A 17,359-nucleotide genomic window follows, 5' to 3' on the forward strand; every position below is an offset into this window, starting at 1 on the left:
GAGTTGAAAGAACTTAATGGCTCATCAGCAGTATGACTTCCCAAAAGGCAGCAGCAGAAAAAATTGTAGAGAAAGAAAAGTGAAGTGTAAAGAGTCCTTGCTAATTCAGTATTTGAGCAAGAGAAAAGAAATCCAGAAGCCTTGTTTAAAAATGCGTATACCCAGGATTAACTAAATGCTATGTTTTTAAATGCAAAATGCCATTTTGAAGACATGTTGTAATGTCTTTTTCATGTTTCTCTAGTTTTGATCCTGCGTCTGTCTATTGTTTCCTGACTGTGTTCAGTCCCTTTATAATGGGAGGCTTGCTTCTGTTGAAGGTTAGTAATTCTACCTTAGTGAAATTTTCTCAAAGAACTGTTTAACAAACGATGTATCACGTACGTAGTAGTTACAAAAACATGTATCTTTGTTTGAGCTTCATTAGCCTTCTCATCCATGTGTGAAGCTTTTTCAGCCTTTATAATATTTCTAGAGCTAAATTCTGATTCCCAAAGGAAAGAAACTAAACTGTATGGAAAGTATAATTTAATGGCATTAGATTGGTTTATTATATTAAGATGGAAGTTTCAAATGTTAAGAAGACCTCTAAATTTTTTTTTTAAATGGTAAGTTTTCCCCGTAGTATAATATCTACGGAAACATTGAGGGAATATATACTTCTTTTATTAGTTTCATCTATCTACATTACATTAAGTACGAGCTTTGAGTGCTTTCCTGATTAGGCTGTCATTCTTACAATGAGTACTATTTTTAACATGTTTTTAATATCTTAATGATTTGTTAGAGACTGGATTGCACTTCTTGCTAACAGGCAAGGTGTGGGAGCTCTTTTCTGATCTGCCCAAGGCAGAGCTAAAGAGAAAAACAGGAAGGGAAATAGGGAATTCATAGATTTCTTTAAAATATGCAGTAGTTCCTGCTCTGCCTTTCTGCTTTTTCTGTCCTCGGGAAAACAGACTTACATTACAGTTATACTTCAGGACACTGGTCAGTGAAAATCTTTTGGATTCTAGAAAACAGCTTTTAGCCTGTAAGAATCAAGATGCTTTCACACATCTACCTTAAGGAATGCAAGTCAGCTTTGGAAGCAGCAAAAGGCAGCGCTCATTTTTTTTACTTTATTTTCTTCTTAAATTACTGAACTGTTTTCATTTGCTTTGCTTGGGTTTGGAGGGCAGTGTGAATTTTTATCTTGCTGAATACATGCTATGTTCTGATATATTTTTTTTTTTTTAATTTTTGATGGCTGAGATTGACCTGTTCTACTTTGCTTGGAGCTCTGCATCTGTCACGTGAGATCTTGTATCTCAACAGTTTTTTCCTTTGGCCTTGCTGAAGTATTTATCATCAGTGCTAAGAAAGGACTAAATGAAGTGAGGATCACCAGGGTGTTTTATTGATAGTTTTCCATATTGCCTCATGGTTTATTTCACTGCAGTTCAGCTACAACCATGGGAGGAATTTTCTGTTTGTTTATTAAGCACACTTTTTGCAGAATGCGTTTCTACCTTTTCTTGCCAATATTTTGTTTTTCTAACGTACACATTCTGTGATAATTTCAAAATCTGGAAAATATTTCCACAACCTGCCAGGTTTGTTTTGTAAATATGGTTATAAACCAAAATGTTGTTTGTGTTTTAAACAGGTTGTAATACCATTTCTTCTGGTATCATGTGCTTTTGAAGCTGTTCAAGTCACAACACAGCTGTCATCTAAGAGGTACAGTAAGTGTTGTATTTCTGCATTAGTAAGGGTTACAAATCTATTCTGCAAGAATTCAAAATTGTCAAATCTCAATCTAAATTTAAAAGAAAAAACAGGTTATAATGTTACTTCTACTTGTTAATGTGGTTCATATTTTTTGTTCAGTGATTTTGCAAGCTCAGGAGTTCTTTTCATTGTGATAAATGATTATAAATGGAAGTGTTTGCTCTGTCTGAAGCAATGATATTTAATATTCTTTCTTGACAATACACAGAAGGAGCACTTTTTTCCTCATAATGTAGAAAAATGAGCGGAACCTAAAGTTTGACTTTTGTTTCATATTGCAAGTCTGCCAATAGTGCAATATTTTAAAAATAACTTATTTATAATGTAACCAATTCAGAGCTTTGTAGCACTGACCTCATGGTGAGTAGCATTTGAAAAAAAAAAAAAAAAAAAAAAAGTATGGCTTAGGTTGGAAGGTCCCTTAATATACACCCATTCCCAACCCCCTGCCATGGACAGGGCTGCTATCCACTAGATCAGGCTACCCAAGCCCCATCCAACCTGCCCTTAAGCGTCCAGGGATGGGGCACCACAGCTTCTCTGGGCAGCTGTGCCACTGCCTCACTGCCTTCTGAGTAAATAATTTCTTCCCTGCAGTAGGACTAGATGACTGCCAGTTCTTTCTCCATCTCTAAAGACTTTTTAGAGGGAGTGTGAGAAGAGTACCCAACTTCTGCTCATCATGGTGCTGACACGGAGGTGGTCCTGGTCAGCCATTTGGTTTTGAATTTGTCTTAGTGGGATCTTGTATGAGGTTGACTGAGGGTCTCACTTGAAAGTGGCAGGGGTACTGCAGTGACTCTGTATTGCATATTCCTCAGCTAAGCTGGAGGAAGTTGCCCATGTTGACTGTGATACCCTGTGCCTTTCAGTTTGTTCTCATCCCATCTGTGCCCTGCCTGTTGTCTCCTTATTACAATGCAACCCAGTACTAGGACGTACATGGCAACCTTAGACCAGGACAGACTTTGGAGGAACAGCACAAGGCTCACCCACTAAACCTTTCCTGCCTCAGCTGTGCAAGCAGTCTGTGTGAGCTGTCCCTGGAACCTCCAAAGAAGTGTATCCACTTTCCTCACTAAGGGTGATATAGGAGCAGAGCTGCATTGAGGAACTGGGGTTGTTTAGAAGATCAGCTAGCAATTTACATGTATAAGGATCAGGCATCATAAAGGTCACTGTTTCCCAACTTATGAATGCTTTGATGCCAGAGCTATTGCAAGCTTCTATGAAATGTCTGTGTGTGCGTGAGAAGCGAAATTATATAAACTTCTTAAACTGTGAGGCACAAGTACATGTTTACAACTCTGAGACTGTGGCTGTACCTTAGGTTGGGATTTTTTGCTTTCTTTGTTTAACTGCTCAGGTAACAATAGCAAAGATACTACCACAGCATCAGCTTGGGAATGAGACAGAAACCACAAGATGTGCCCAGGTTCCCTGGAGGGGTTGTGCTCTGATTCTCAGTGCATCCCAGAGCCTGTACTGTGCTCTCATTATTGCTCTTGCTGCCCCTGCTAGCTAGATTAAGGCATCGCAGGGGCCAATCTTGTTTTTGTAGTGTTATAAACATACACTGAAATTAGCGTCCTTCCTTTGTGAAAGGCTTCCTGCAGTTCAGAATGGCAGAAAGTAGATTTTTGTGATTTCAACGAATTGCTCCCAAACTCCTTGTTTATAGAGAAAAGAATTACTCTTTTTTTTTTTTTTTTTTTCCCCGTTCATGGGGAATATTCTGTCAGAATGTTCCTATAACTTGCCTGTGAAAACAGCCCTCTAGCTGAGTGATTCCTAGACAGTGCAAGATTGCAACATCTGATCTGGGTCATAGGTAGGAGGAAAGAGGCCTTTCAGTGAGTCTGAGATGCAGTAGGTTTGTAGCATGCTAGTTCATTTAAGCATGATTTAAGCAATAGCAGTATCCCTTTCTTATCAGAAGACATCGGTACGGATGTCCCCCTCTACAAGCTCATTGGATGCAGCAGGACACTTCTTCCCTAAAAAGGCTTCATGGATTTATGGTGATATTACTGACAAATTAGCTGTATTATACTTAAGGACTTCTCTGCTAATGGGTCAGCTTCTTGCTACATTGCTTCAGTGTCATTAACTAGAAACTAGTTTTAACCGGTTATAGTAATTGCTTTCATGCAATTTAGGATTTACATAGTTTAATGAAAAGAACATTAGGTTAATGGGGAAAAAAATAGCTCGACGTGCTCCCTTCTGATTCGTTTTATTGGCTGCAGTCTACTTCCCAGAAGTAACCTGCTGCCTGACAGGCTCCCAGGAGTCTGGGAGTGTGCCACCAAAATGCTATGCCTTGCTGGAAGAGCTTACGGGAGCCCAAAGCTCTGAAAAGGAGGCATGCACTTTGTTCAGCAGGGAGGATGTCAGAGTAGGACCGATCAGCTCAGTTATCTCCCTATCCAAAACAGTTTTATTCCCTCTTGAATCCATCCTCAAGCTTCTAAATCAGCTTTATTCGGCTTAGCTTGTGCATGAGCTCCGTGTCAGAAATGGACAGGCGCTGCTTCCAACGTGCTCTTATTCTCTGCTAAATGACTCGTGTTAGGTTTCTCTGTTGCAAAATTGAAACTGCTAATGTGAAATGTCTGTTTCAAGCAGGGTGGGATTACAAATACCAAATACCAAATATTCTAGTCATGTATTTTAATAGTTCTCTAATAAATGCAAAAGTAGCTGAGTGGTTGAAAGGCAAGCACAAGAAATTGTATCTTATTTTAATTTCTTTGTGGAGATTTTAGTAAGCTTTGCAATGTCTGTGGGCGTGTGTGTCGGATAATAGTCTGGTTCTGTTTTTTTCTTTGCAGCCTTTTCCTCATTGTTCTTGTGATTTCAGACATTATGGCTTTGGTAAGTTGTTGTTGCACATTCTCTTCAAATAAGATGGAGCCAAGGGGGCTCTACTAACTCCATGTAGGGATCTGAATTTGTTTCAACTTCTAAGTTTTTTGCAGCTAGGGCAATGAATTGAAATCCTGGCATAATTTAGAGATAACACTCCTGCAGTCACAACTCTTTGAATTTCGTGTAATTAAAGCTTCTAAAGAAATAATGCTCTTATAATAGCAAGAGACAAAAATGAAGTAACAACTTAACCTGAGTTTTTCATGTGATTTTCAGTCAAACTCACAGGCAATGCTTAAATCAATTTTAGCTTTTTTTCAGGCTTAATTTTTCAGGAATGTGAGCCTTCTCCTCATGGCCCCCTACTTTTCCTATAAAAAGAAACACAAAGGAAAATGTGTTATGCATCATTTTCATTGTTGATGTTGCCAGAATCCGGGAGATCTGCAATATCTGAGAAAAGAGATTTTGTGTCCTTTGTAATAAACTCTTAATCAATGAAATCTTCAGTCAGTTTGTATCCACAATCAAAGCTAGATGAAACAACCTAAATCTGAACAGTAATAACCCAGTATTGTTTTCACAGATTAAAAGTACATTTTTGTAGTTCCCCTTTAACTGTCTTCAATTTAGCAAGTAGTGCCCCTTAATACCTCAACCCATGAGTTCCACTTTGTTTTCTTCAATTCCCTCCCCAGTCACACACGGGGGAAGAGGGGTGGGGGTAAAGTGAGCAAATGACTGGGTGGTGTTTAGCCTCCTGCTGGGTTAAACCACAACAGTATCATCAAATCAGTAGAAATTGTTTAAAAGTAGCAGGTAGAGCTTGTGTTTCTCTTCATATATGATGGTTGATTTTAGCCACTGTGGTGTAAGTGTTGCAGATATGGTATCATTGTAAATTGCAGTGTACAATATAGTGTGATCTCTGGATCTTACTTTATAGGAAAAGCAGCAAATACAAAACCAAATGACTAATTTGGCTGTAGAGTAAGAAATTGAGAAGGTGTAGTTTTGCTTCATTCCAAGCAAGTCTTTTTACTAAACTGATTTTTGATAACTTTTATAGGAAAAGGATTAAAATATTTGTAAATCAGAGGACAGATATGTGGAGTAGTGGTGTGTAGAAGCCCCAGTATCTTGTACCTCACATATTCTACTATTTTGACTTAATGATTTTAAAACAATTAGTAAGTATATAGTTAGTGTACAAAGAAAGTCTGACCAAAGAGGTGTGATATGCAGGAACTGTGTGTATATAAAGCAGAAGAAGTAGAAGAACATTAGTTTGTAGTCTTGAATCTTTCAAGTGTTTCATGTGACCATAAGCCAGAATTCACAAATAGTTCAGTTCTGTCTTTTCCTGACTTTATTGCCATTTTGCAGATGAGAAACTGTTGGAATTGTCCAACATTTATGGCAGATTTCTATGAAAACAGTATATGCCCTTTCTGATACTAGTTGTTCTTTGGGAACCTGTTATTTTAATCATCAAGGTGGACTGACTTATTGATTATCTGATGGTAATGTGAGATTATCTGGTGGTAATCTCTTCTTCTTGCAAACAGAGAGAGAATTCGGTCCATCTTTAGCTGCTCCTACTTGATACCATGTTAAGTCTGTTTCTGGCTCTTGGAGTATTTTTCTGTTTGGTCCAAATGAGCATTCCTGGAAAGGTCCTGTCCTTGTTCCACTTGAGTTAGAAACTTGGAGTAAACAACCTGAAAACATTGGTTTTGAGTTTATTTTGAATTTTGCACTGTTGATGTACTAATGAAAGTTGTTTTATTTCCTAGCACTTTTTCTTTTTGGTTAAAGATTATGGAAGCTGGCTTGACATAGGAACAAGGTACAGTATTTTTTGCCTTTGCTGCATTTTGAGAAGGCTCAGAGGTTAATATTGTTGTTTATCTACTCGAACTCTTTGTAATTTTTTCCAATTACTCCCCTTAATCAAATGCTTCAGTGATGATCCCTGTACTTAAAACGATGCACATGCATGCAAGTGTTCCACACGTACACCCACATACAAATGTAGATATAGCCCCAGCTAAAACTCGTCTTAAAATCTGTGCTAGAGCAACATGGAATAGGCAATTAATCTAGCATGGCAAAAAATCCTGTCAGCTGTACTTGTTTTATTCCTAAAGAACAATAATTACACAAAAAATATCTTAATTACTGATTTGCACTGTAATCAGTTTTAATTACTGTAAAAGTCGTAATTTATCAAAGTTGTTAATTATCTTAAATCTGGTTAAACTTCTGTATAAGATCCACCATGAATTAATGAACATTTTGCAAGTATGTTGATGGGTGCCAATGCTTCAATTAATTCTACCCTCAGCTCGGGGAGAATAAATCTGTAGCATTTAAACATATAAATCACAGTTATAGCAAGTGAATGCGTTCTGAATAGTGAAGTCCTACACCATACATCATCAGGTATGCATTTCTATTTGTGATTGCACAGAAATAACAAATAGATTTCAGACTTCCTTCCCTGAGTTGTGGGAATAGATTATATTCTGTAATAAATTTAGAAGGGAATATATACAGAATAATCCAGCCAACCTGGTAATTTGAAAATGTAATTTAAAGAGAAATTGAATATTGATTCATTGTTAATAATCTGTATGGTCTGTGTTTACCCTGTGCTTTGCTGAGCCCTGTGCTTCTTCAGGCACATGCATGCGTATACAAACATGCATCCACACGTTCTGCCTGTTTCCTTTTGGAAATTGAAGTTCCTCCTTATATGTTTTGAGAGTTCCTAATGGGAGGAGGTTGAGTTAGGTCAAATAATGGAAACAGTGCTTTAACATCATCACACTTCCTTCTTGCTGTCAGTTTGTGGTAAGTCAGTTGGCCTCATCCTTTGGCTGAATTCCTGTGTAGTTTAATAAGGATATTAAAGACCTCAGAAGAGCTATGCTTAGCTGAGCAAGAAGCTTTCTAATTGGGAGTTGACAAGCAAAAACGAAAAAAGTCACAAGTAACCAAAAACTTTGTTTCTGATGTACAGTCTTCATAGTGCAGTGATTTACACCTGGGATAGATTGTTGAATCTGTTTCAGCTGGAGGTACACTTTGTTCCTGAGAGCTCAGGGGAGCCTATTACATACATATGTATTTCTGCCTCTCAATGTGTGTTTGAGCACTGAAGAAAGCGTTGAAAGAATTCTTTTGAAAAAGTGTTTGTGATTAATTTTTAATGTGGTAATGCACAATGTTCTGGCAGCCTTAAATTTGTCATTAATTCATTTTTGAGTGCTTGACTTCACAACCTGCATTATTATACTGTAGTTTCTTTATGTATATTGTGTGTGTGCGTGGGAACATGAGTTAAAGCTGACTTGGCTGCATTAGAAAAGAGGTGAAGCTTTAGGCAGAACTGAAGCAGTTTCTCTCTTCCCTAGCATGAGCAGCATTCTGACCCCTGAACCTGAGCACATTTGTTAACATGTGATCTTCAAGCTTTGCAAAATCAGCAGGCAACAGTAGAAGATTCTTTTTTATTTATTCCTGAAAAATGAGCTTCTTGGGGTTTTGGGCAATTCCCAAAATCAGTGGGAGAGAGATACTAACATGGCTCTTTCCTGTCCTCTTCTTACAGCCCCTGTGACAGCTCTGTGGCATTCCTCTTGCAGTGTTGTCTGTTGTTGCTTTGACAGCAAGGTCTGAAAATATCCCCTCACAGCTGACATTTTAGATGTTGCCAAAATTTTCCTGAGAAGACTGAGTCGGTTAAGGAAATGGTGGTTGTTTTTTCTCCAGCCATTTTTTATCTCAGCAAAACCTGTGCGGAATTTCGTGGAGCAAAGAATAGAAGCACCCTTAGGGACGGGTCTTGACAGCTTTTTCTTTTCCATTTTCTTTCCCTTTTTTTTTTTTTTTTTTTTTTTTCCTCATGGCACTGATAAGATGGGGATACAGTTTTCAGGTTCATTTTAGATTACTACTTTACGAGATCATTGAGATCAGAGTGGAAAAGCAGCAATTTAGTTGCCTAGTGAATAGCAAGAGATTAGTTCCTTTGAAGTCCTCTGAAAGGCTGTATATCTTGCATTTGGAAAGTTTCTGATGTATATTTCCACTCATTCTTTTTTGTGATGATAGAATTCTCTGAATTTTCTAACTGCCACACCTCAAAATTTTTGAATGTACTCTCAGTAAGAATATGCAAGTTCAGTAGGAAATGCTCATTAGATAATACCTGGGTTTTTCAATAGCAGTGCTCACTATTTTCATATGTAAAATCTGATTTTAAAAACCTCAGGGAAAAAAAATAGAAGTTTCATTACTATCTTATGGTAGTGTTTTGTTTCCTAGGGGATCTCTCTTATTGTTTGGAAGTAGTTTATGCTTGCTTAACTGATACATTTTTGTCTTTTAATTTCACTCCTGGCTGTTGCATCTCAGTCTACCATGCCTCATATCTGCCTTAACAACGTCTTTATTCTTCCAGTTGAATATAGCATACCTTTCAAGTATTGACTGTCAATGGCAAGACATTTTTACTTTTCCCTTTCTTCCAGGTCATTAATGAAATGCTGAACAACAGTACACCTAGCATACAGTCGTGTAGTACCACATTCAGCAAATCATAAACCTGCCATTGATTTCCTCTTCTCAGGAAATTATGAACTACAATAACTATTTATGGCTTCTTAGAAAGTGTTCAAGCCCCTCTGCTTAATGGTGGTTCTAAAATCAGCACGGACTTATTTTTCAGAGAGTTTTTTGTTGTGTAGATGTAAGAACAGGCTGTAATCTTGCAGTGAACGTAGAATTCATTGCAATTGGTTATGCACGCTTCTGAGATCTGCTAACCTTACCCTGTACCTTTATGTTTTGAGGTAACCCTAAATTGTATCATAAGCTGTAGAAGAACTCACTGTTACTTTTCATAGATACAATAATGCAGACTTCCCAATACTTTTGATTTATTAGTATTTAGTACATGATCATGGGAAGTTTTAACAGACTCTTATATTTTTGAATAACAGATAAATGGAATAGATAGCTTTTCAGCTTCTTTGCCGCTAAAATAGATTTCTCTATGGCTTAAAAATTGTTTTATCTATCTAGCTCTAAAAATTGAGGTATATAGCCTTTAAAACATACTATAGCTGTATAGTATGTGCAGTTTGTAGATAGCTGTTTAAACAGACGGTAAAGATAAACTCTTGAAACTTCTTTATGTGACAGTATTATATAGTTTCATCCAGACATGATTTCCCAATCTTTTTATATCAGTTGCTGGAAGATATAGAGATAAGTACAATCTGAACTGCACTTCTGCAGTTTCAAAGGTCAGTGGACATAAAGCTTCTAGATAAAGCATAGATAAAGTTGTTTATGTTTTTGCATAGTAGAAACAGTTTCAGTTTTGTGATAGGTGTGTTCTAGGTCTGATTATTAAAACAAAGGTCTTAGGTCTTGGAGGAAAATAGTGTTTACCAACAAGCTCTAAAATGAGGCAGTGGCACAGCTGCCCAGAGAAGCTTTGTCCAGGTTGGATAGGGTTCTTGGCAGCCTGAGCTGTGGTGGTGGCAGCCCTGCCCATGGCATCAGGTTGGTGGTGGGCTTTAAGGTCCCCTCCAACCCAAGCATTTAATGAAAGCAGCACATCATGTAAAGATAAAGTCCTCAAACTCTTCTAGAAAGAGTCCTTGTGTGAGTTACTTTGTTCTACTTGTTCTAATTCAGTCCTGAGTAACTTACTCTGTCTTCCCAGTTTTCAGTCGGGTCTGCCATCATAGAAGTTAGCATGACTTGAGAGAAGAGGCATGGTTTGATGCAAGATTACTTTTGCTTCTTTTCTAGTGATATTTGATTCTTCTTTTCTTGGATTGGTACATCTTACCAATATACGCTGTTGCAAGCAAAGCCAAGAGAGGATATTACCTCATATATTCTCTTTCTACTTACTTGTGACTAAAATAGGCCTCTGGGATACCAGATTTTCTTAGCACTAATGTTGTCTGCTTACCTTGATCCATATGTAGAGCAGTCACCCTTCTGTTGAATGGTGCTGCCTTACCTTAGTTAGTCCATGTTCCCCTACACCAGCTACTGTTTCTTTTACCATTCCCTTTCCCTGCCCATCTCATCCTTCATAACAGTTGCCCCTGCTGCAGCTCCACTGTGCTTGATATATTCCCTTTATCCACATGGGTCAAACTTGACAGGAGCCTAGAATCACACTCCGTTTTGTTAGCTGAGATTTGAATTCTGATGAAGGAAGTTTCTTTTTGAGAATTACCCGTTTTGCTGTAACTGCAGATCCAGGCAAGATTGTTGTGTGTTGTCCAGGGATCAAGTTTTCCACACTGCTGTTGTGGTGTGTACCTGTAAGAATCTTGCTTTGTTTGTTTAATTACAGCATTACCCCAGCCTGAGAACTAATTTACCAAGCAGAGCTGCCTGCGGGCACTGCGGTACAAGTTGCTGATAGCCCCAGAGATGCTGGCTATTTGCAGTTACATGACAAGTTGACTGAAATTGCTTCTAATTGTGCTCTCTGCCATAATATATACATTTTTCTTTACTCTGAATGCCTGATATTTTGACAAAGGAGTGTAGCTATTCAACCTTGTGGAGTATAGCAAGAGAAAAATGTGTGTGGCACTCTGTTCTTCATAAAAGCCTGGAGGACCCGTCCCTGACAGATAGCTAAGTGGAATTTGCAGAGACTTTTTACTTTGAGAAAACCCCTCTATGTCCCTGCATATAATTGATGAGCACCCACATCTGGTAAAGCTTCTTGAAGGGCAGAGGGGAAATCAGATATCTGTGTAAGTACTGTGCTGATGGCAGCAAGCCTTCAGCAACAGCTTATCCTCTGATGGCTGTCTCAGAGTACCTGTAGGAATAAAAGTAGGGCCCTCATTTGACTTAAGATTTTCAGATTTCACGTTTTCAAGCTAGGATGTAAGTATTGTTTTTACCTATGTGAAAAACTAAAATTTTGGTGCCATGTGAATAGAAAAGCTGAGATGTTAACAGTAGTGCATCATATATTAAACCACACAGCTGTTCATCAGAGTGGTTGTTTCCTTAATACTATGCAAGCTTGTGTGCCTGTAGTGCTTGTACAGTTCCTCGGGGCACATTACACCGTGAAAACAACTGCAGTGAGGATTGACTTTGTTGGCAGCATTACGTCCTTTCCCATAGAGCACTGAAACTTGGACAGAGTCTGCAGCACACCCAGGTGAACTTCCAAGGGCTGTTCTGGAGGGAGTTGTGCACAAAACACGTGGACAATCACAAATACATTGTGAATTGTGAAGTCCAAAGTGCACCATCCAGCTGAAAGTGTGTGCACAGTTTCGTGCTTTTGCTGTGTGATTTTGTACATTCCCCACAGAACAGAGTGAGCATTGGGCTCCTGTAGCTGTGCTGCTCTGCTTAACTAGAGCTAGAGATGGAGATGTTTGTAGGAAAGGGACATAGGAAAGATGGCTACTGTCTGACAATTTAAATCTTCACTCATTCACGGCAGGGAGTATTGTCAGTTTCACTGCATACAGGTGAGAGCTGACAGATGCAAGCTGCAGGGTGTTGGGGTGGACTGCGCTTGCTGAGTTGTGGGCATATTTGTGCTGGTGGATTTTTGGGACTGATTATTTAAATGTATGCATTTGGAGCAAGGTATTTGTGAGAGGATTGTAATCAGACTCAACAGAAACAGAAGAATCTTATAGCATGAGTCGAGTTACTTTCAGCATTCTCCACCCTTTGTTCAGACCAGTTTCTTTGGTTGCTTATATCTTGGCTGCAGAAGAGCTCCTGCTCATTAGTGAACTTTTGGATTACTTTTATTCTCCCACACTGGTTAGTGGCCAAGCTTTGTTAAGAGCCAGTGCTTCTCTGCTTCACAGAACTAAATTACGCTACGCTAGTGCCAAGATTGTCACAATCTTGGGGTCGTGAGGATTGATAGCATCAGTTACGAGCTTTACTGCTCTTCTGTGACTGAACTGTCAAACAGAATGAGTCCTCAGGCAGAAATTCCAGATCATTAAACCTGCAAGTACTCTTTGCAATCCTTTTTTCTAAATAAACTCAGGCTTCATCAAATCTGAAGTTACCCTACTTGTCCTAAGGAACCATCTGCTTTGAAATAGTGGAGACATCAATACCTCTCATGTCAGAGTGCCTAGTTTCTTCAGTAGTCCCAGGAATGAACAAACATCTACACTAGTGGCTCTGGATGCTCTGATGCAGATGACTGCAGCAATGTTTCATCTGAAACTCTAGGCTGAAGTGTTGTGATCTCAGAAACACCTTCAAGATGCTGAGTATGTTGATGCTGGAAGGGGCAGACATGACCAGGTGGGGCAAGAGTGCTCTGGGCAGCAAACTGGCTGGACTTATTAACAGAACTAATGAGGGGATTTCAGATGTCTGCTGAAAAAGCAACATGGCAAGCTGTGAGCAATCCAGGAGGTTCCTGGTCCAGATGTTAGACAAACCGATCAGAAGTGAAACATTATGGGCCTAGTGCTTACCAGTCAGAGGAGCTTATTAAAGGGGTTAAGATTGGAGGTAGTCCAGGCTGCGGTGCTCATGCCCTGGCTGAGTTTGTGATCTTGAGGAATATGGGCCTGGCAAAGAGCAGAGTCAGAACTCTGAACTTCAAAAAAGTGAAATTTGATTTGATTTTGATTCATTTGATTTAATAAGGGAGATTCCCTGGGCAGCTGTCCTTAGGGATAAAGAAAATGAGCAGAGATGGCAACTCGTTAAGGACACCTTTCTTAGAACACAAGAGCTCTCAGTTCCCATGTATTTTGAAATGAAGCAGAGGAGACAGGAAGCTGGCATGGCTGAACAAGGACCTATTGGTCAAACTGAGATGTGGGAAGGAAATGCATTGGCAGTGGAAGCAGGGACGTGTGGCCTGGAAGGAAGACAGGGATGATGTCTGGATGTGTACAGAAGGGTTTGGGAAGACAAGGCATAGATGGAACTGAACTTGACAGGGGATGCAAAGAATAACAAGGAGGGATTCTGTAGGTAAATGGGTCAGAAGAGAAAGGCCAAGGAGAGTGTACCTCCTCTGATAAGTGGGAAGAGAGAACTGGCTACAGCAGGTATGGAGAAGGCAGAGCTATTTAACAAGTTTTTTGCCTCAATCAGGTCTCCCACATCTCTCATCTCTCATGTTCCTGAACCTCTAGATGGATGTTGGGGGCGAAAATCCCTCTCAATGGAAGCAGAGTTTGAGATCACCTGAGGAGACTGAACACATATAAGTCTATTGGGCCAATGGTTGGGCATGGATTCCGGGGTCATGAGGGAGATGGCAACCAAAAGGTTGTGGTCAATGGCTCTATGGAGGCCAATGACAAGTGGTGTCCTTGAGTTCTGTCTTGGGTCTGGTGTTCTTCAGCATCTTTATCAGTGACATAGACAGTGTGATAGAATGTAGCCTCAGCAAGATTGCTGATGACGTGAAGCTGAATGATAGAACAGAAAAATGAAATGCTATTGAAAGGCACCTGGATAGTCTTGAGAAGTGGGCCCTTAAGAACTTAGTAAAGTTCAACAACACCAAGTGGAAGGTGTTGCACTTAGTTTGGGGCAATCTCAGACGTGAGTACAGACTGGGAGGACTCACTGAGAGCAGCCATGCAGAGAAGGCCCAGAAAGCCAACTGCATCTGGGCTGCATCAAAAGAGGAGTGGCCAGCAGGTCAGCAGAGGTGATTGTCCCCCTCTGTGAGGTCCAATCGGGTGTACTGCATCCAGGCCTGGAGCCCCCAGTACAAGAAAGAAATGGAGCTGTTGGAACAGATCTGGAGGAATAGATTGCCACAGAGATGAGCGAAGGGCTGGAATACCTCTCTTATGACGAAATGTTGAGGGAGCTGGGCTTGTTCAGCCTAAAGAAGGGTCTGAGAAGAACTTATTGTGGCCTTCCAGTACTTAAAGGGAACATATAAACAGGAGGGAAACTTTTAATATGATCTGATGGGACAAGTAGGAACAGTTTTAAACTTCAAAAGAGGATTAGATGCAAGGAAGAAATGCTTCACTCAGAGGGAGCTGAGGCTCTGACGTAGGTTCCCCAGAGAAGCTGTGGATGCTCCATCCCTGGAGGTGTTCAAGACCAGATTGGATGATGTCCTGGGCAGCCTGAGCTGGGGGGTGGGGAGATGAGGAGCAACCTTGCCTGTAGCTGGTGGGTTGAAACTGACCACTTCCATGATCTGGAAGAACCCTCATTTTTTAATGGCTTATATTAACAACCAACTTGATTCAGATACTAACACAGAATGCTGAATGTTACAAAGTCAAATCTCAGTCTGAACCAATAGTTGTCTGTAATGCTGGTAAACATCAGATACCTGAGGAAGTAGTGTGAGAGTTAGAGCAAGTTAGGAACAATCTCTGTGTGTGATCCTCTTAACCACTGGTGACCTAAGAGTTCCTCACCCAGAAGTTACATCTTCATATTGTGTTTGAACTAATTTGTTTAATCTGTTTGAAACTCTGTGTTACTGCAGCAGTGAAATCTGCAATTTTTAGAAATGCTGAGTGAAAAAATAGTGTTTGTTTTCTTGAAGCTGCTCATCACTGGAGAAGTGTTTTCTCTAGAATATTTGCAACTTGGCTGACCTAAATATCTGAGTTGTCTTACTACAAGCAATGTCTTCCTGATGGCAAGTTTTCCCAAAATTCTGCTTTATCAGTCTATAGCAAACAGAAATTTTAGTGGTTTGTTGCATACATTGAATTACCCCCTTGGATGTAATGAATATACCCAGTACCTCTTATTCACTTGGTACACATTCAGTTGTATTTTCTGTTGTTCTCACCATTTTATTTTGCCACAGGCCTTGTTTTTCATGTGGTAGTACTGCTATAATAGTCATCTTCTTGGAGTGGCATGTATGAAATGTTGTATATGAAGTGAACAATAATTAGGCCTAGCTTAAAAAATAAAAATAAAAATCAGGAGGTTGTTAAAGTCAATTCTTTCTACTTGGCAAATTTGCATTTTCTGTTTTCTGTCTGTCTCCTCTTTGCAGCATTAGCCACTATGTGCTGGTGATGTCGTTGACCATATTTATGATGCTGATGAATGGACTGGCCCAGCTGCTAACTACAAAGAGACTTGAACTTTCCAGAAGGACTAAGCACCATTCTACGTGATAAAGCAATAAATGTTCCTGCTCTTAAGTTCACCCTCTGGCTTCCTCTGAACCAACTTCCACTTCTGTAATGTAAATATAAGTTAATGGACTTGAGTGCCAAAATCCCATCCTGGATCAGAGCGCACTGCTGACAGAATCATACTGTCCTATGACTGAAATTTGTATTTGGAGATTGTCATTTAGACATCAGTTGGGGTGAAACAACCTTGGCTTTATTCTCTAAGTGCACATATTTTATCGAAAATAAAAACAACTACAAATACAAAGTCCTATTTAAAAGAAATAGGCAATCATTTTTTGTCGGTTTTTTTTTTTCCAGTTGTTAGAACTTTTCTGCCAGCTGTTTATCTCATGTGCATACTTTCATTTGGAGTCTGCAAAGTCCTATCTTCATTGCATGTCTCTCATAAGCGCCTCTCAGACTAAACCATGAATAAAATCAGTCTGGGCATATTTTTGTATGTTGCCAGTGTGGCATGTGCATTTGACTATCTCTGAAACTGGGTATAATTTTTGCAAGCCTGTAAATTTGAGGCAGGCTGTGTATGTGAGACAGGTTAAGACTGGTATGCTGTGAAGCTTTTGCTGTGAGACAAAAGCTTTTAGCTAACCTGAATGTAAACTGTGGTCTCCTGCTGCCTCCGTCGCTGACACTTGGGCAGGCTGAGCACTAAGCCAGATGAGGTAATCGATCCAAATGAAAATGAACCTGATTAAGAAACTGTAGAATAGTATTTGGACAGATTCCCTACTCCAGCTCCTGATGGAGGGCAGGTAGAAAGGTTAGGACTGCTTATTTCAGTGACAGACTAGAGTTAGATCGGCATAAAGAGGTCGTGAAACTGCAGCTGGAGCTAGTGGTTTGCACAGAGAGATGCTCATTATGCTGTACTGAGGATTTTTTTTTCTTTGTTTCCGTGTTCTCCTTTCCACTTGTGTTCTGGTCTCAGTTGCAAGTGTCAGGCTGGGTAATGATGGCACCATGAGAAAACACAATCACAAATCTCCTGCTTTTAATGCTGATTAGAAGGGAGAGCACAAAGAACCAGGAGGCTTATAGCCTCTGCTATCATGGGTGCTCCTGAGGACCCAGTAATTGTAAAGCCATTACACGAGGCTTTGAGTGGTCTTCTAGCTTCATGGCCTTTCCAACAGCAAACATCAGCTTCATTGTCACTGGCCCAAAGTTAATAAAGTAGCTCAAGCTATAGTACCCACCTACACGATGATACTGCAGCATTCCTTGAAGTCATCTTTTGCAAGAGTTAAACAGAAACAGTACTTTTTGCTCAGCTGGAGGCCTACACAGCAACGTGTCCTGTTGTTGAAGCAGCATGCTTCATCCACACTATCGCTAAAGTGGCCCTATGAAGCAGATCTCTATGCATTGTAAAGAAAGTAAGAGGAAAAAAAAAGTTTTTTCCATTGTGTCATGGCATCACCAACAAATTCAGCTTTGTAGTATCCCCATGTCACCCTCCCAAGTTGCAGCCAGGCCTTCCTCTCTGAGAGGTGATGCATATGGTGCGTGGTGCTGGCAGCCAA

The 17,359-nt window shown here is 39.8% G+C and overlaps 1 protein-coding gene across 8 annotated transcripts in view; it reads left to right on the top strand.

The window, feature by feature from the left end:
• PIGN (phosphatidylinositol glycan anchor biosynthesis class N) overlaps positions 1 to 16,269 on the top strand; it is a 99,913-nt gene extending 83,644 nt beyond the window's left edge. For 6 of the 8 annotated variants that reach the window (XM_019613793.3, XM_085220335.1, XM_085220338.1 and 3 more), the window contains 5 exons: positions 245 to 320; positions 1,649 to 1,722; positions 4,608 to 4,650; positions 6,441 to 6,493; positions 15,689 to 16,269. In XM_019613793.3, the coding sequence (XP_019469338.1) occupies positions 245 to 320; positions 1,649 to 1,722; positions 4,608 to 4,650; positions 6,441 to 6,493; positions 15,689 to 15,812 (370 nt within the window). In that variant the 3' untranslated portion in view covers positions 15,813 to 16,269. Of the gene's footprint in view, positions 1 to 244; positions 321 to 1,648; positions 1,728 to 4,607; positions 4,651 to 6,440; positions 6,494 to 15,688 lie in introns of all 8 variants that reach the window. The other 2 variants (XR_002113027.3, XM_019613791.3) reach the window with 2 other exon arrangements.
• Positions 16,270 to 17,359: the final 1,090 nt, after the last annotated feature.

This window comes from Meleagris gallopavo, chromosome 3 (assembly GCF_905368555.1).
Source record: "Meleagris gallopavo chromosome 3, MGAL_WU_HG_1.1, whole genome shotgun sequence".
NCBI lineage: Eukaryota > Metazoa > Chordata > Aves > Galliformes > Phasianidae > Meleagris > Meleagris gallopavo.